Source organism: Monodelphis domestica, chromosome 4 (assembly GCF_027887165.1).
Source record: "Monodelphis domestica isolate mMonDom1 chromosome 4, mMonDom1.pri, whole genome shotgun sequence".
NCBI classification, from domain to species: domain Eukaryota; kingdom Metazoa; phylum Chordata; class Mammalia; order Didelphimorphia; family Didelphidae; genus Monodelphis; species Monodelphis domestica.
Genome location: NC_077230.1, coordinates 372,176,218 through 372,196,652, shown reverse-complemented (window position 1 = coordinate 372,196,652; position 20,435 = coordinate 372,176,218). Strand labels below are relative to the sequence as shown.

At 40.9% G+C, this 20,435-nt stretch overlaps 1 protein-coding gene across 2 annotated transcripts in view; it reads right to left on the bottom strand.

Moving 5' to 3' along the window:
- RIMKLA (ribosomal modification protein rimK like family member A) overlaps positions 1–20,435 on the bottom strand; it is a 72,303-nt gene that overhangs the window by 16,161 nt on the left and 35,707 nt on the right. For both annotated transcript variants that reach the window (XM_001367017.3, XM_016422542.2), the window contains exon 3: positions 8,997–9,083. In XM_001367017.3, the coding sequence (XP_001367054.1) occupies positions 8,997–9,083 (87 nt within the window). The remainder of the gene's footprint in view (positions 1–8,996; positions 9,084–20,435) is intronic.

The following is a 20,435-nucleotide window of genomic DNA, read 5'->3' as shown; positions in this document are numbered from 1 at the left end:
AATTTCAATATTGACTTAATAATGATAATAGCTCCTACAAGGCTTTGATTTGCAAAGGGCTTTTCCTCCCTGCAAATCCTGTGAGGGAGGAGCTATTATCCCCATTCACAGATAAGGAAACTGAGGCTGAGTGGCTTGCCCAGGGTCACACAGGAAGTGTCCAAGGCAGGATCTGAATTCCAGACTTCCTCCAAGCAGAGCACTTTATCTCCTGCCCCACTTCACAGGGACTCTTTCTTACTGTGAATCTTAAAATTTCTCAGACTCTACCTTGGAACATTTGGTTAAGGCTATTCCCCATTTTAAACAATGAAGGTACTTGGTCAGGAATGTATTGGGAATTTAACATTACTCCACCCATACTTAGGCATACTTTAGGGGAAGATAAAGTTGTAAAACTCCTGATGGAACAATGAGAAAAAGTCCCCAACCCATACTTATAGTGAGGCCAAAACCTTAAGCTGGGTCTATTTTTAGATCTAATATAAAAGGGTGTTAAGTACCTATAAAGGTTAAATTAATCACTAAACGGTCAAGCAATTTACAAAAGGCAAGCTTAACAAAAGAGGTGTGAAGTTTTAGTCTACCCTGAGAAGGTGAGAACAAAAGAAGATGTGATTGGTAGATGTGAAAATTTAGGGGAGGTGAAATAAGAGAAATTTCTCTTTAAAAGGAGCTGGCTCGCTCAACTTAGTACTAGTTGGAGCTCGGACTAGTGGGAGTAGCTGGGCCTCTGAACTTAGTTGAGTTTGGAAGCTGAATTGGAGGGTCTCTCTGAACACTAGAGCTTGCTTGGAACAAAATCTTGTGGTAAGTGATTAAAGACTGATTTAGTTTTCTCTCTTAAAGAGAAAGGTCTAGGCCATTTGGCCTAAGCCCTAGCCTTTTCTTACTATTTCCTCTTACTCTGTCTCTCTCCCTTCCCTTAATCCCTTCATTCATAGTAATTAAAATCTCCATAAAACCCATCTGACTTGGGTATTTTTCATATTTGGGAATTTTTCCCATGGTGACCACTTATTTAATATAAAAATCAAGACACTAAAATTATCTTTACAGTTTTGGCAATTCACAGTCTTGAAACCCATAGTTTCTTGGTCATACTACAGGGCAGACTATTACGCCTTCACACATTAACAGTTGAGGGAGTCCTTGGGGCCAAACATAACCCATCCCTGATGACTGGCCTCTTTGGCTTGTCTGGTCCTTTTCAGTCATCACTAGAAGCTTAGCAGCTTTTAAGAAGCCAGGATCACAGCAATACCACACAACTAAATCTATATCCCAAAGAGATTTTTTAAAATGGGAAAAGACCTGCTGGTACAAACATTTTTATAGCTGCTCTTTTTGTGATATCAAAGAATTGGAAACTAAAGGCATGTCCATCATTTGGGGAATGGCTGAACAAACTGTGATATATGATGGTGATGGAATACTATTGAAGTCTAAAGAATGATGAACAGGATGTTTTCAGAAAGAGCAGGAAAGACCTACACGAACTGATGAAGAGTGAAATAAGCAGAACCAGGAAAACGGTGTACACAGTAAGAGTAATATTGTGGAATAATAAAATGTGACTGACTTAGCTATTATCAGCAATACAATGATCCAGAACAAATCTAAGGGACTTGGGGGGGTGGGGGGGAAGAATGCTACCCACCTCCAGAGAAAGAACTGTAGGAGTAGGAATGCTGATGAAAGCATATGATTTTTCACTTCTTTATTTGGTTATATGTTTGGGGGCTTTGGTTTTATAAGACTATTCACTTACAAAAATGAGTAATATGGAAACGGTTTGTGTATAATACATCTATGACCCAGACTGAATTGTTTGCCAGCTCTGGGAGTGGGGGATAATGGAAGAGAGGGAGATCATTTGGAACATATAACTTTGGCAAACTTATGTAGAAATTTGTTACTACATGTAATGGGTAAAAATAAAGTATCTATAAAAAAATCCATTTAAATTGCTAACTCTTGTTTTTACATTGCATAGATTTCCCTCTATGTCATCAACCTCCCCTCTTCCAGAAAGCCATCCTTTATAAGAAAGGATTTTTTTTAAAGGAAAAGAATGAGAAAAAAATCAGCAAAATTGATTAACATATTTTTTAAAAAATCTGATATGGTGTGCTATGCTCCATACCCGTTGACCTCCCACCTCTACAAAAATATCTTCTCATCTCATCTTTGGGACCAAGTTTTATATGTGCCATCTTGCTTGCTCCTTCCAACGGTTTTGTGAGGCAGGTGGATTATTGTCCCCATCTGTTATTTTGCAACATTCAGTTTTGAATTTGTGGTAGTTGTTTTCTCCATTCATCTTCTTATGGTCATTGTGTATGTGTTTTCTTTGGGTGGTTGTTGTTCAGTCTTGTCTGATTTTTCATGTCCCCATTTGGGGTTTTCTTGGCGAAGATACCATAGTGGTTTGCCATTTCCTTCTCCAGCTCATTTGAGGAAACTGAGGGAAACAGGATGAAGTGCCTTGCCCAAGGTCACACAGCTAGGAAGTGTCCTGACTCCAAGTCCAACACTCTATCCTCTGTGCCACCTCAGTTCATTCTGCATAAGTTCAGGTAGATGTTTTCAGGCTTCTTTGTATTCATCATATTTGTGATTTCTTATAGCATAGTAATATTCCATCGGCTTCACGTACCACAGCATATTTAACCATTCCCCAAACCCTGCTTTGGGACAACACTGCTGCTGCTGCATCTTTTTAACTCTTACTTAGAATCAATATCCTTAGACAGAAGAGAGATAAGGGCTAGGCAAATGGATTTAAGTGATTTGCCTGGGGTCATCCAGCTAGGAAGTATCTGAGGCTAGATCTGAACCCAGGTTCTTCTGATTCTAGGCCTGGTTCTATCCACTGTGCTATCTAGCTGCCCCTGGAAATACTATTTCTTGATTCCAAGTTCCATGACTAAGAGTAATCTCTGCATGTCTGCAAGAATCAACAGTGAAACAACTATCTTCCAATTTCTGATGTATCTGAGGTCCAACTCCTGCAAGTCAAAGGATTATAGAAGTAAAACTGGAAAGAGCCTCAAATGCCACCTAAGTTGACTCTTTCATTTTGCAGACAAGGAAATTCAGGGTCAGGAAAGTCTGACATCTTGTCAAAGGTCACACTGGTAGTAACTGTGGTGAGAAACAAGCTAGGTTTGTGGCATTATAAAAGAAACAACTTCATGAAGATCTATACATGCGTCTACATATATATATACACACATGTACATACATATAGGAAAATATAAATATCTGTATAAATAGGAATATATACAAATGTTTATTTTATTCATCCTTTCATTCACTCATTCATTTATTTTATCGATCCTCTCTCCCTCCCAAATTACTCTTTCCAACTGAGAACAAAAAAACAAAAATTTTGCTACAAATATGTACAAGTAAAGCAAAAAAAAAAATTACTTCTTTTGGACATGGCCAACATGGAAATTTGTTTTGCTTGACTATTTGTAGCAGAGGATTTCTTTTTCTTCCATTCTCAAATGGAAAGGATAGATTGGGAGGGAAAGAGGATACAAGTTTGCTAATTAAAAATAAAATTTTATCTAAAAAAGTAGGGATTCTATCTTTTTTTTTAATTTACCCCCCCCCAACACTCAGCCCAGTGCCTGGCACATAGTAGGTGCTTAGTAGATTTGATTTGTGGCAGTAAGCCTCTTACCCTAAAAGACTGGCCAATATCATCTGGCTACTGCCAAGTAGAATGCTAAAGAAGCATGAGGGAAAGTAATAAGTAATAATAATAATAATAATAAGTAATAAGTCAATGGGGTGATGGCTGTTGTTGGGTGTCCTGGGTATCACCCTTATAAATCCTCTGTGATTTAATGTGACACCTTAGGCTCATGGTTGGGGGGAGGGTTGGGGGGTGGCGGTATATTCTTGAATCACCCCCAAAAGTGCTACTTAGTCTTGACCATTCTGGAGTTATGTTTGTAAGTACAGTGAGTTTGGGTAAACAGATACCAGGGGAATCTGCCAGGGACAAGAGAAAGAACTGAATTGAGTGCATATTAAAAGATAATTTCCTTACATTCTTTACTTCCATTGTTTTTTTGGAGGGGATATGGCTAATTTGGAAATATGTTTTGCATGATTTCATATGCATAATCAACATAATATTTCTTGCCTTTTCAGTGGATGGGAAAAGAGTGGGAGGGAGAGATTTGGAACTTAAAATTTTTTTTAAAGCATGTTAAAAACAAATAATTTTTAAAAGGCACTAAAAAGAATGAAAGTTAATTTTGCACAGTTCACAAAGGGAAGCTCCACTAAACCGAAAGGATATAAAAAAGTGACAATAAAATAGATTCAAAATTAACTGCATGAGAAGGGAAGGCAGTTAAGCAATGTAACCTCGCTCTGATTTCTAATACATTAGAACTTGGCAACCAAATACTGGCATACAAGTGATGAGCTAATTACAAATCATTCCTTGTTGATTCATTAAAGCAGGCACCCTAAGAATCTCTATCAAGTAATACTGGAATCCTCAGAACATGTGATCAAGTTGGTGCTTTAGCTTAAGAAGATTGCAGGATCATGATCGATTTAGAGGCAGAAGGAACTTTAGATGCCACACAGCCCAGCCCCTTTATTTTGTAGATGGAGAGACTGAGGCACCGAGATTGTAAAATTGTCCCACAGTGATACAGGTGATGGATGTCTGAGGTGGGATTTGAATTCGGGTCTTCTTTATGCCAGGTTCAGAATTCTAACTGCCTTCACACTGCCTTGTAGAAAGCCAGTAGTGTCTAAATGATGTGAAGCTGATAGAAAGCTGGGAGATGTCAGGTGAAGAAATCATTGTACGCCTCAGTTCAGCATCATGGAATGAAGGAATTTTGGGTTTGCAGTCAATGGAACTGGGTTCCAATTTGGGTTCTACTACTCATCAGTATGGCAGTGGGCAAGTAATTTTCAGTCTCTTGAGTTTCCTCACCCAAAAGCTGACAGGGTTAGAACATGACCTCAGGTATGTTGGGCAATGAAAAGATCCCTGCATGTAAAGTTGGAGTCCCTGGGTTCAGACCCTGCCTCTGTCATTTAGTACCTATGTAGCATTTGGCCTTGCTTCCTCTTATGTGGAATGGGAAAGCTGACTAAGATGACCTCAGAGGTCCCTTATGATTACAGTTCTAGGATCATATTATCATAAGGTGCCTTTCAGACCTAGAGTATCTGAGAATCATCTGATGGAATATTTCCCTCCCTCCCATATGGGGAAATTCTATCCTGTCCAAATGAAGAGTTAGAATCTGTCAAATGTGCTCTTCCAAAATACAGAGTACATGCCAAACTATTCCTAAATTTCTCCTCAAGTTTCCTATTCTTACTTGAACAACTGACTCCATCTTACTGGTTATTTATCTGATTTTATTTTTAGTAACATTCTTGAAATTTTGGCTTCCATATTCTATTTTGTTATACTACTGAGAGTCTTCCTAAATTGTAACTTAATAAAATATATAACCAGGAAAAAATAATTTAATCCTTTAGAAGGCAGATGAGCAAACAAGTTGTGAAGATTGGATTTGGTTCTCCCCTGATTGTAACAATGAGGTTACTTAGCTCTTTCTTTATTGGGAAGATTAAATTGTAATCCCCGTTCTATTTTTAGATTTTAATCCCCAAGGTACTTAAAGTAGATCTACCCATTTTAACCACAAAAAGGTGTGAACTAATCACAAAAAGGTATGAACACCCATTTCATACATTGAGTGAGAGGTCTGTGACCCACATGTGAAAGAATGGGCAGTCTTGGAGTGCAGTGTCTGCTGTGATTGGTAGATGTAAAATTTAGGGAAGGTGACACAAGAGAAAAAGGTCTTTAAATAGTGGAAACAGAGACACACAGATCAATCAGTCACTCAGGATTGGAGTGAAGATCATTGATTAGTCACTTGAAGTTGGACTGGAAGACAGACTCTCGGATGGAGTAAAGAGAGACTCTTGGAGTTGGAGTGAAGAGAGACACTTGAGGAGAGATTGGAAGACAGACACTCAGACTTGGAGTGAAGACACTTGGCTGTGGAACTGGTCCCCTGGAGGAGCTTGTGCAGGAGACCTCAGACAGCTTTCCTTTTAGACAGTCACTGTGGTAAGTGTAAAAGCTGACCTCTTTCCTTGCCCTTTCTGGAGGTGTGAACCTCTGAGAAAGGCCCATTATCTGGGGAATCCCCCTGACTGGTGCCTTAGAATTTCTAACTGTTTCAGAGGAAGCCAGAGCTTGCTCTCTCTCTCTCTCTCTCTCTCTCTCTCTCTCTCTCTCTCTCTCTCTCTCTCTCTCTCTCTCTCTCTCTCTCTCTCTCCTCTCTCTCTCTCTCTCTCTCTCTCTCTCTCTCTCTCTCTCTCTCTCTCTCTCTCTCCTTTTCTTTCCTTAATATCTTCCCTCTATTATAAAAATAAACTACCATAAATTTCATTTACTTGAGTCATTCATTTTGGGATTTAGTAATTAAATCCCTGGCGACCACCAATTAAATATTCAGTTTCCAACCATAAAATTAACAAAGTAGAAATTCTATTGTGACTAATTCTCACTACCAGGAGTATTTAGGTATGATAGGATCACTTGAACAGAGGGACCAGTCCATCTTAAGAATTCAAGAAAGGGAAGAGAGAAAAGAAGGCTAGTCATAGTCTCAATGGACTCTAGATTCAAAGGATGCAGATTTATATTTAGAGGAAGGATGGGTAGGATCTCCGGGATGACAATGTTTTTAAACCCTTGACTTCTGTCTTAGAATTGAGGCAGAAGACAGGTAAGGGCTAGGAAACTGGAGTTAAGTGACTTGCCTGGGATCATATGGCTAGGAAGTGTCCAAGACCAGATATGAACCCAGACCCTCTTGGCTCTAGACCTGGTATTCTATCTACTGAACTACTTAGCTGCCCCTACCTCCATGAATAACAATTCTACCGAAGTATCCTAGAAGGAAAAAGAAACTCCCAAGTATGAAATTAATCTTTACATGAGTCAGAGGAAATAAAAGGTAAAAGAGGATGACTACAAAAACATGGGATAATATAATATGAATATTTTTAGGAAGGCCAAAGTTCAGACTGTGCCCAGGCCAGTAAGGAATGCTAAGGATAACTAAAAGGTTTTTAAAAGATATATTGGGGAAAAGAGGTGAGTCAAAGGAGGACTGGAGCTTCTGCTTGGGTCCATGGAACAATGATGATTGAGAAAAAGTAGAGCTGCTCAATGCTTATTTTGCTTCTGTGCACTGAATCTCTGGACTGAAAAGGAAAAAAAATGGCTAAAGGGAAATTATACCCAGAAAATGTGGAGACAATAAGAGAGAACCCAGCTGCCCTCAGTAAGTTCTAGTGGCCAGGTGAACTACATATTTGGGTGCTGATATGACTGCTGAGTCAGTGGAATGGGAGAGGTATGGCAGGACTGGAAAAGAGCCCATCTTGATCCAATGTTTAATAAATGGAAGACATATAACTATATGAAAACTATAGACCAGTGAACTGAACTGTGATTCCAGATATAAATCTAGAATGTATCAATAAAGGGATGATTGGTAAACACATAGGAAAGGAAATAGTGATTTTAAAGAGTTCAGTAAGAACAGGTCATGACATACAATTTTTATTTCCTCTTTTGAGAGGGCTATCAAACTGGCAGATTGAAAGAAGACCATGGGGGTCATTTATATTTTATTTTATTTTATTTTTTAAACCCTTACCTTCTGTCTTGGAGTCAATACTGTGTATTGGCTCCAAGGCAGAAGAGTGGTAAAGGCTAGGCAATGGGGGTCAAGTGACTTGCCCAGGGTCACACAGCTGGGAAGTGTCTGAAGCCAGATTTGAACCTAGGACCTCCCGTCTCTAGGGCTGGTTCTCAATCCACTGAGCTACCCAGCTGCCATCTGTCATTTATATTTTAGCAAGGTTGCACTGTTTGGTAAAGTGTCTCATGCTATTCCTATGGATTTAGAAATGGGTGAATGAGCCAAGCCCTAAAGATCATCAATGGCTCAACTTGGAAAGAGGTCTCCTTAGGGTCTTGCCCTGTGCTATTTAATATATTTACAAATGAATTAGATAAAGGTCCTCAGTAGTATGCCATATGAGAACAGGTAATGGGAACTAGGGATGTTCAGCCTGGAAAAGAGAAGACTGTTGGGGCGGGGGAGGAGGAACAGGAAGGTAATCTCCAAGTATATGAAGGGATGACACCTGGAACAGGATTATTTGTTCTGTTAGCTTCAGAAGGCAAAAGTAGAAGCATCTGGTGGAAAGCACAGAGGGACAGACTGAGGCTGGAAGTAAGGAAAAACTTTCTGACCATGAGAATCATCCCGAAATGAAGTGCACTGCCTCAGGAGGTTGTAGGTTCCTCCTCCCTGAGAGTTTCAAGCCTCTACTGGTAACCAAGTATGCTGCAGAGGGAGTTCTTATTCAAGCATGGGCTGGATTAGATAGCCTTAGTATGCCTTCCTCCTTCCAATTGAGATTCAGTGATTCTGAGACCATTGAGTTGTCTCTCTAGCACCAAGGACAGGTCTTACATACCAAAGGCACTCAGTAAACATCTATTAGTATAATTAACTAGGCTCACAGATAGCAGAAGAGACTGTGGAGGCCATTTAATTCAACTCCTTCGTTTTACAGATGAGGAAACTGAGGCCCAGAGAAGGTAAGTAATTGATCCAAGGTTGCATTATTTCATTATGCATTTGACCATGAATTTCCTGAATTTTGGAGTCCTGGTATTTCAGGGATGCCAATGTTGGCTTCTGGGCCAGCCTTTATGCCCTTTCACAGTGGTCTTTTCTATTCCCCATAAGCCCATGTAGATATTTATTAAGTGCTCATTCTATACGGTATGACATCAGGCACTTAAGCACTTCTAAGGGCCTAAGAATGAGTGTTGAATGCTTCTCCCCCTAATTCCCAAGCATGATGGTAAATCGTGGGGGTGCCACATGCTAAGGAGTACTCACCTCGATGTCCTCGAGTACTCTTCACCACCACAGGGTACCCCAGGGGCTCAGCTTCATCAATCATCTTGGCAAAGTCTTCATGACCGCCTGCCAAGAAAGGAGGAAAAGGGAGCATGAGAGCCAGTGGAAGGGAAAGGGCAGCCCACACTCAGAGGTCAGCAGTGCTCTTCACATCAGTGTCTACACCATCAGTTCCCATAGACGGGTGAGAGAGTTCGAGGTCAGGGCTTTGAATGGCTGCCATGATGACATCTCTCAGGCAGTTATCACTATTCATAGCTGGTTTCCAGGTGAAGTCTTAGATCTTCTGCCTGACATTCCAGATCTTCCACCAATGAGCCCCCTCATCCATCATCATTCCCCAGAATACTCCTTCTATGTCAGCTGAATCAGTCATCTTGCCATTTCTCCAATTCTGCCCTCCTTATGCCCCCACCCCACGTTTTATTCTTTCTCACCTCAGAGTCTTTGTACACGAGGCTCTCCTTGCCTTGTGTTTGAACCCAGGGAGGAAACAGATGGTCTGATCACTCAGGGAAACAGGGAGGAGACATTGCTGGTAATTAAGGGCTATTTCCCACTTCTTGGAGATTTGCCTTTCTAGTCTTGCCTTGCTCTTGCCTCAGAGTCTGAAGCCCCCTACCCTCCACCCCCCACCCCCCACAAGATCTCCTGGGTTGCTCATCTTGTGTTTGTAGCTCTCTTGTGAGCTCCTTGGTTCCTAACTACAATTCCTCATTGCTGAAGCAACTTTACTGCAGACCATGACCTCTGAGCTATGGTCCCCAGGCTGATGTCAGTTAATAAATCTTTATTGCTTAACCAAATGGAATAGGTTGAACTCTGGAGATACAAACAAAAAAAAGGACAGCTGAGACAGCTAGGTAGCTCAGTGGATAGAGAGGCCTGGAGAGGGGAGGTCCTAGGTTCCATTCTGGCCTCAGATACTCCCTGGCTGGATGACCTTGAGCAAGTCACTTAACCACAACTGCCTAACCCCTACCACTCTTCTACCTTAGAGTCAATATTGATCCTAAGAGAGAAGGTATGGGTTAAAAAAGGGGCAGTCTTTGCCCTCAAGGAACTCACAATCTAACCAGGAAAGACAACACACAAAGGAATGTCTTGATCCTGATTCTTGAATACTTCTTCAGCTTTGTCACATTTCACCCTGAAGTGTACCCTGACTCTAACCCTACAGCAGTGGCTCATTGGAAAGGGTTCACTCTCCCAACTCCAGAGAGACAGTGAGGGAGAATGCAAAGGCCCTGGGCTGGGAGCTGGGATGCCAAGTTCCAGCTCAGTTACTGTGTCACTTTAAGCTCTATTTGCCTCAGTTTACCTATCTGTAAAATAATGATCTCTAAGGCCCTCCACATCAATGACATTCCATGACTCGACTGAGCAAGTGTCTGATCCCACAGTTTTATTGGCATGGCTGAATTGGAGGGAGGGCTGTGGGATGCGAGCAGGGCAAGCCTGCTAAGAGAAGAGAATACAGGCAGGCCATGGGCACAGCCCAGAAGATTGCACCAGGAGGCATGTATCAGAGCAGCACCTACTTGCACACTTCTGTCAAGCATGGCTGAGGCAGGCTATTTGAGGAAGGAGGCCAGGGGATTAGGGCTTTAGCTAGTTAGGATAGTTAAGTGTTTTGATAAGAACACTGCCATGTGCCACCTCCATTAACAACATTTCTCCCTACTCACCCCAACCCCAAATCTTCTTTTATGAAAAGCAGTGAAGGAGCGCAAACCCACAGCATCTGACATCATGATACCTCAATCCTCACTCCAGTCAGAGACAGAATCCAATGGGTCTGGGGCTAGAAGGGATCTCGGAGCTGTCCAGTCCAACCCTTGCCTCTACCTGGAGAGAAGAGCATTTTGTGATGCAGTTCTCTGGCCAATGGCCTTTTGTGGTGTTCTCACTTATACTGCTGCCATTTTTGTATGGGTGATTCTGCTGACTCTACCTTTCTTCATTCCATATCAGTTCTCCCTAGATTTTCCTGAATTCTGCACATATTTCTCATGGCACAGCATGATTCCATTTCGATGTGTGATTAGTGTTTTGTAATAGAGTTTGAGATAAACTATGCCAGGCTGCTGGCATTCTCCTTTTCTTTATTGTTTCCTTTGAAATTCTCAACCCTCCCCTCCTCCAAGTGGATTTTGTTATTCTTTCATCAACTTCTAAAAGGAGTGCTATCTTCTTGTGGGAACCAACTCAAGTATATTCTACATGTTGTGGTCAGTTTTGTATGAGGATAGAGCAAAAGAGGAGTCAAGTATCCCCAGCCATACTGCAGATGTGGCCAGGCAGGACCATTCTGCAGGCAACTTAGGCACTCTCCCTCTGGAACAATGAGGGGAGTTGTCATAGCTGTGTCCCGGAGGTGTCTGGGTATTCATGTCTGAGCCCGTCTGAGCCCGTGCTGCCTGGGAACCAGAGTGTCTGCACACAGGATCAAAGTGTCCCTAACAACACTCTCGGAGCCACACTCTTGCCCTAAGGGCTTGCCAATGCCACCAGTGCCTAGCCCTGTCCATCTATGTCTATGGCTCGATGGTCAGACATCAATTAATTCTATCCTTCAATCAATAAAACTGGCTGCATCCTTAGTGCCTGACAATTCACTTTGCCTTAACAAGAGTGACCCAGGAGGCACAGGAGAACACAGGGAGGTGAATTTAGAATCTTTCAGAGTTCACAAAGGCATTTTCTAATCAAGGCTGTGGCTTATATAAGGGGCAAATGGGACAATGACAAGTCCCTTAATGTACAATTATGCCAATCTTGGGAATGAGGAGATCAAAAATTGAGGGATAGAGGGGGATTCTAGCAGCCAACAAAAGCTGGAGTTCAGCCAACAGGTCTTGGCAGACAAGCTGCATGGGCAGACAAGCAGCAGCAGGAGCCAGAAGGCAGGACAAATAACATCTCAGTCCTAGCAGGTACACAAGATGCGGTCTCTGTTCGGCTCCCCATGGTGGGTGGGCCATGTTCTTATCTTGCTGTGGGCCATCAACAATCACAATCGGACTTAAAGCCAACTGGTTTTCCAGGAGGGAAGGATAAAAGGGGCTGTGGGAACACCTGAAAAACAAAGAAAGGTTCTGAGGGGAGAGCTTGTTGTTCAATAATTTTTCAGTCATGTTCAACTCTTTATGACCCTATTTGGAATTTTCTTGGCAGAGCTACTGGAGTGGCTTGCCATTTCCTTCTCCAGCTCATTTTGCAGATGAGGAAACTGAAGCAAACAAGGTGAAATGACTTGCCCAGGGTCACGTGACTAGGAAGTGTCTGAGGCTGGACTCCAAGCCTAGGGCTCTATCCACTGCAGCACCTAGCTGCCCCGTGGCAGAGGTGGCATGGGGGACAGGTATAGAACAGAATTTAACCAAAGTTTGAAATCTAAGGTTCTGGAGGTGGATGGAAGAAGAATGAATATAGAAAAGGAAAAAGAGAGGAAAGTCTCTGAGCAGCTGGAGCTAGAGAGATGCTGTCATGTTCTTCCCACAAAAGACAGGCTCACTTTCCATTCCTGTTCATATGGAGATCCTCTTATGTGTAGTAGCAGAAGAGGAAGAGAAGGAGGAAATGAGTATTTTTAATAGCCTCCTACATGCTAGGCACTGTACTAAGCACTCAACAAGTATTATCTTATTGGTTCTTCACAACAACTCGTTTTGCAGAGGAGAAAATAGGCAAAGGTGAAATGACTTGTGCAGGGTCGCACAGCTGGTAAGTGTATTCACGCTCCACAGAAAGACCTCAGTGTGTGTGGGATGGAGTGGGCAACTGAAGATGTCAACAAGGGGAAGCTCAAAGAGGGCTATATGCAGGTCATGGAGTTAGTGAGCCTCCATCAGAAAAGAAATGTCCGAGTGGCCCTTCATGACTGAAACAAAAATAAGATGTATTATTCTGGGAGGTCAAATCTGGGATGTGGCAGAAAGTCTCCTGAGGCTTGTCAAAGAATATAGCAAAAAGAGTCTCTAAGGGTTGTGGAGAGATATAATTTGGGTACCTACAGTCAAACCTTCTCCCTCCTGTTGTTGAAGGAAGGAATTGTATTAGCCACTCAGTTCCTCTCCAGTTCCCAGGACAATGCATGATGCCCCTTCACTCAGCGATGACTCGGGGATAAATCCCAGTGGAAAGGTCTAATATATACAAAAATATTTATAAAAGCTCTTTTGTGGTGACAAAGGAATGGAAACTAAGGAAGGGAAGGGCCTATCCAGTGGAGAATGGTTGAACAATTATGGTAAATAAATATCATGAAATGTAATTGCACTAGAAGAAACTATAAGGCCTCACACTCATCAGATTGGCTAAAATGACAAACATTGGAGAGGATGTGAAAAAGTGGGGACACTATTACACTGTTTGTGGAACTGTAAACCGATCCAACCATTTGTTGCAATTGTGCCCAGAGCACTAAAAAACTGTGCACACCTTTAGATCCAGGAATAGTATTACTGGATCTATTTCCCAAGGAGATCAGGGAAGGAAAAGAAGCTATATGTTCCAAAGTATTTATAGGAACTCTCTTTGTGGTGGCAAAAGAACAAGAAATTGAGATCATTCAGAGAATGGTTAAATAGTGGTATATGATTGTGATAGAAAACCATTGTGCCATAAGAAATGATGAACAGATTTTTCTTTTTAAAACTTGGAAAAAACTATACAAGATAATGAAGAGTGAAACGAATAGAACAGAGAACATTATTTATAAAGTTATAGATTTAATATTTGAATTTGTGAACGTGAACCTCCAGAGAATTAATTGAAAAATGGGAACACACAAAAGACATAATTTATATATTCATATCTGTTTCCCAAATGATGCCTTCTGTGGTGTGGGGAAGGGAGGGAAGACCTGAGGTACCTGGAAATAAATTATGTTAATAAATAAATAAAAAGAAACTACAAAGCTCTTTCAGAGAAACCTCAGATGACATGTATGAATTGATGCAGAATGAAGAGAGCAGTTCCAAGAGAATGTTTTATACTATAACATCAACATTAAAGAAACAAACACTTTTAAGGACTTGATTCTGTTCAATGCACTGATCAACCATGATTCTAGAGGGCCAATGCTGAAGAATATTGCCCACTTCCTAACCTAGAGGTGATGGATAAATATGCAGAATGAGATATGGTGCATTATTGAGCCTGGCCAATATGGGAATTTGTTTTGCTTAATTATACTTATCTGTTAACATGGGTTTTCTTTTTTTTCCCCAGCTGACAGGAGGGAGAAGAAAAGAAATGCTTGACAATTGAAAAAAAATATTTAAAGCAGTAACATTAAAGAAAAAGAAAAAGACTTCAGGGGTCCAGGTGATGCTTCCATCTGTGCTGACGAATGAAAGCAGAGATTTTAGCAAAGTAAGTAGGCTATGAACAGATGGATAAGACACTGGTGCTGAGGAGAACAGGAGTTGGCTTTCTGTACTATGGCTTAAGATATAGGAAGGAAAGGGCTCATGGCCAGAGATTGAAAATATTGCAAAAGGACCAGGAAGAATGCAGTTGCCTAGAAACTGGCTGATCTAATTCAAAGGTTTTTAAATAAAACAAAAGAAGAGAGAGAAAAGGGAGGGAGACAACAGCAATTAAATCCAATCTAATAAAATATAATAATACACAGATCAGGCAGAGAATCTTCATGCTAAAAGAGCCCAATCCATACCTGAGCAACAGGAATCCCTTCTTCATCCCTGACAAGGGGTCATCCATCCCTCAACTGAAGACTGCCAGTGACAAGGCATTCACTACTGAAATAACTGAAAAAACAAGTCTAAATGCTGTCTGTGGGCCAGCCCTCCAAAAATCTGGCAACAGAGATCTTCCTCCCCCCACCTTCCCAACCTGTCTTCTTTTATATGAAAATTCCTCGGGTTTTTTTTTTTTTCAGTTTGTCATATGGCATGGTTTTGAGTCCCCTCATCTTCTCCAGCTTGTGAAGCCTTTCCTAAACTGTAGAGCTCAGAGATGAATATGGAGAGTCCACAGGTGATCGGACCGGGGCAGAAGACAACTGCTCCATCATCCTCTCCTCACTCCTATTCGATCTGGATTCTGTGCTTTCTCTACTGTGACCTAAGACTGTGTGGCTTGTCAGGCTGCCACCTTCCAGACCTGATTCATATTGAGTTTACAAGCCATCGGTACTCCCAGGGTTCTTCCCCCATACTTATGTTTGCCTCAGTTTCCTCATATGTAAAATGAGCTGAGGAAGGAATGGTAAACCATTACAATATCTTTGTCAACAAAACCCTAAATGGAAACAGGTAGGAGGCTCAGTGGATGGAGAGCCAGGCCAGGCCAGGAGATGGGAGGTTCAAATAGTCCCAGACACTTCCTAGCTGTGTGACCCTGGGCAAGTCATTTACTGCTTGTCTGATTAAAGCTGATATTTGGTATTGAATCTAAGACAGAAGTAGAGGTTTATATTATTTTTTTTTTATTTAAACCCTTACCTTCCATCTTGGAGTCAATACTGTGTATTAGTTCCAAGGCAGAAGAGTGGTACCGGCTAGGCAATGGGGGTTAAGTGACTTGCCCAGGGTCACATAGCTGGGAAGTGTCTGAGGCCAGATTTGAACCTAGGACCTCCCATATCTCTAGGCCTGGCTCTCAATCCACTGAGCCACCCGCTGCCCTAGAGGTTTATTTTTAAGAAAAGAAAACAAGCCCCGAATGGGGTCATGAAGAGTCAGATACAACTGAAAAACAACTGAACAACAAACCATACTTATATTTGAGATGTTGATTTTTTGAATTTTAAGATGCTGATTTGATTTGAAAATGCATGAGACTTTACATTTATTTCTAACTAAATTGTATGAGATTCAGTTCATTTCTCTGACCTTTCAAGATCTCTTTGGGTAACGAGCATATTAAGCTATCTTTCCTGCAGATATTTGCTGCTGGTTTATGTGGATTATTTTCTACTATTGAATTCACTAGTTGACCCAGTGCCCAATCTACTGAACTCTGTTGTCATCCAGTTCATGCCTCTTGATCTCATCCTGTAAAACTGAGATTTGAACTCTGAACTCCATTCCCCAGGAGTCCTTGCTAGCTCCCAGAATGCCCTCTAATCTCACTGAATTCTCACCTGGGACGAGAACAAAATTTTATTTAAAGGGTCTTCCCCGTAGGCGGGGGCTCTCTCTTTTTGGACTTGCGTTTTGGAGCAGAGGCGTCTGAGACTTCCATGATGTGAGGTTATCTTGTCTAGGCCTCTGGCCTAGGCACGTGTTTTTTCTTATTCTGTATTTTCTTTAATCTTTAATAAACCTCTAAAAATATAATACTCCTTGCAGAGAGAAACTCATTTCTACCAGCCTCAGTCTCCCTTAAATTTTAATCTTTACAATCCACAGAAGTATAATGAAATTTTTGTCAAATGTTTTGCAAAATCTAGATATACTATATATACCAGGCTGGAAACCGCACCAAAAAAAGGAAATAATGTTAGCCTGCTTTGATTTGTTCCTGATGATGACAAGTCATAATAATAATAGTGAACATGTGGAAAGCACTTTAAGGTCTACAAAATACCTTACAACTATCTCATTTTATCATAACAACTATGGGAGGGAAGAGGGAGATAACTATTTTTATCTACATTTTATAGAGGAGGAAACTGAGGCAGAGGTCAAATGACTTTTCCAGGGTCATACAGCTAGTGTCTGAGACAGGATTTGAATTTGTCTTTGTGCCTTCAGTCTTAGCAGTCTATCCACTGGGCCACTGAGCTGCCATGAAACCATACTGGCTCCCAGAATTTGATCATGAATTCATGTCTAACTCATTAGTTTGTAATTATCTTGGTTTTTAGAAATGGATATATTCCATTTTTGACACATCAACCATGTCCAGAACAAGTACCTCTCCAAGTATCTTCCATAATAAAGAGTTGTATAAAACCCCTGTTGAATGTCAGTTCCTCAAAGTCAAAGATGATTTCATTTTGGTCCCTATGCCCTGCACCTAGCACAACATCTTGCTTGTAGGAGATCTTTGATAACTATCTGTTTAAAATAATTACAACTGAATGAATGCTATGACAAGAGTGGCTCCAAAGAAGAGATCTAAGAAGGCACCTCCCTTCCTTCTTTACAGAGCCGGAGACTATGGGCATGGAATTTTGCATATGTTGGGGTAGATAGTTAATGTGATCAATGGTTTTGCTGAACTGGATTTTTTCCCCTTCTTTACATTCTGTATTATATGGGACAGATCCCTGGGAAGAGAGGTACACATTGGAAAATAAGTAGATAATATAAAACAAAAGATGTTAATAAAAATACTTGAAAAAATGAGTTGCTAAAGTGCTGAAGAGAGAGAAGCATGGATCAGATTGGGTCAGTGTACTCTGGTCAAGGTGTCAAAAGTACATCAGGGAATACTATTGTGCTTCGGGGAATGCTGAACTGGAGGATTTCAGAAAGAACTGGAAAGACCTCCATGAACTGATGCAGTGAAATAAGCAGAACCAGGAGAACATTGTACACAATAACTGCAATATTGTAGAATGATCAAATGTGATAGACTTTGCTATTATGGACAATACAATGATCCAGGACAATTCTGAGGAATGTATGATAAAGAATGCTCTTCACCTCCAGAAAAAGAACTGTTGGAGTAGGAATTCAAATAAAAGCATACGATTTTTCACTTGGTTATTTGGGTACATGTTTTGGTTTTATAAGATGAGTCACTCATAAAAATGAACAATATGGAAATATGTTTTGTGTAATAATGTTTATAACCCAAATTGAATTGCTTGTCAGCTCTGGGAGCAGGGAGGGAGGGAATGAGGGAGATGATTTGGATCATGTAATTTTGGAAAACTTTTGTGGAAATTTATTACATGTAATTGGCAAAAAGCATAAAAATAAATAAGGAGTAAATCAGGATGTGATCCCAATAGCTGGCCAAGAGTTCATGAAACACTGAAAAAGGAGTGGGGTATTGCCTAATCCAGGAAACATGACTACTAATTCATACTGACCAGTATCCCTAGAAGGCACAATTTGTCTTAGTCTCTAAGTCCTGCCAAATGTCTAAAATGTCAAAAAACAAAACAAAAATAAGACCAAACCAAACCCTGCCACATCCAGCTGATTCAGAAAGTCTGATTAGAACTCATGGCAAGAGATACAACTCATGACACCACAAATACCTGGGAAACATGGTAATAAACATATTGACTTTTTTTTTCTTTAAAAAGAAAACCAAAACAACCAGGCCTAGGGTCCTCCTAGGTAAGGAGGAGTTGTATCATCGAACCCCAGGGTTATAATCATCCTCTATGACCATTCAGGTCAACAACCCATTCCCAGAATGAATCCTTGCTATAACCTATTCAACCAGCCTCAGCTTGAAGACCCCCAGGAAGAGAATCCCAATGCCTTCTGGGGAGGCTCCTCTACTTTGAGATGGCTCTAATCATCCTGCCATGAAGCCTGAATAATGCCCATTTGTAGCTTATTCTCCTTAACTCCTAGTTTTGCCCTCTGGGACCAAGCGGAATAAGCAGAATCTTCCTTCTGCATTATCAGCCCTTCACATACTTGAAGCTGGCTTTCATGCTCTCTCTTTCCCCCCAGGTCTTCTCTTCTCCATGCCAAACACCCCAGTTCCTTTAACTGATTATCTCCTTGCAGATGTTTTGCTCAGGAATTCTTGAAGGGAGGCAGTCTCAGATTCAATTTTCATATGTAACTGGCTAAGTGCAAATACCAGGAACCAGGTTCAGGGAAATTATATGTTCTATATGGCCAGGGGCAACACCTATACCTCCCGAGCACTAAAGACATTGCAGAATTGTTGATGCTGGGATGGGGGTGGGGGGGGTCCCATTCAGTGATGCGGCCACCAAAGTCATCAATGAAGTGTCAAAACCTCTTAGTCATCACATTCCTGTGAAAAAGATCTGTGAGAAACTAAAGAAGAAAGATAGTTAAGTCTGAGAGTTCAAACATGGTAAAACAGATTGACTTGAGAAGAGTGGATCTGAAGAAATTCAGAATTAAGGAATTGAAGAAGATCCTGGACGACTGGGGTGTAAAGGCTGTGCTGAAAAATTGGACATTTGGAAAATTAATGAACTGATACCAAATATGCCCCCTAAGGCAGCTAGTTCATGGATTTATCTTTAGTTTGCACAGAGCTGGGTAGGCTTCTGAGAAGAAATCATATTTAGTCTCTCTTTTCAAACAACCTTTTAGTAATTTGTTTTTAAGAGGACTCCTGCCAATGTCAGATTTGAAACCTGGGGCTTGATTCAAGATGCTGGTATGAAGCTCCTTTGTGCCTCTCTCCATACTACTTCTTCTTCATTTCATTGTTTTATTGGCTTTGTTCTTTAGGACTTCACAATGTGTATAAGATTTTTTCAATTAAAGTTTCTAAAAATTAAAAAAAAAAGATAGAAGGTGAGTGAAGGCCTGAAAATTCTGATAGCAATAAAGAAGCAAAATACCCACTTTGGAGTGTAAAGGAATATCTAATATTGTGGGAAGTTAGCCAAGTAAGCCACAGAGAGAATTATAATGGGGAGGAATGACGTCTTGAATTCTGTTATCTATAATGTTCCCCTAGTCAGATTTCCATGGATCCATCCTTAAAAATCCAGGAATATTACACTCCAGCATCACCAATGATGCCTGTTTATGTTGGAAGAAGGCAGAGTCTAAAATGTTTCTAAAAGCAAATTCATGGAAGAAAAGTTATTCAACAGTTCAAGCCCTTTGACCCAGTAATCTGACCCCCATTACTGGGCAGGCACCCCAAGAAATCAACGACAAAAAAGTGCCCACATATAACAAAATACTCATCACAACACTATTTGTGTTGCAATGAAAACAAGGGAGATACTCACTGAATGGGAGAAGGACTGAATGAAGTACACACACAGTCTGATATAATGGGATACAGTTGCCCTGTAAGAAATGGCCAATATGGGGAATTTGAAGGAAGTTGTATGAACTTACATAGATCAGGGCAAGCAAAATCAGGGGACACTTACTGGCGGTAACTATAATAATATAAATAAAAACTATGCAAAAAGGCAATGAATAAATGTGGTGACCAGGATGCAGATGCTCACAGATGGTGAATATAGCAAATGCTTGGTTTTGGTTGGTTTTAACTGTTTTTCTTTGTTAAGAGAGGGAATGTGTATGTGTGTGCGCGGGGCGGGGGGGAGGGGGGTGTGCACGTGCACGCATGAGTGCATGCATTTATGGGCTGGAGGAAGGGTCTATCAGGGAATGATTATGATGTAAAAAAGCATAAAGATGTTAATTTTAAAAATCATTAAGTTTGCAGATGCATCTAAATCACTAATCCTCAGTAGTCTGGGAACTCTGGTTGGGGGACTGAAGAGGTTAATCAGTAAGAGGGTCATGG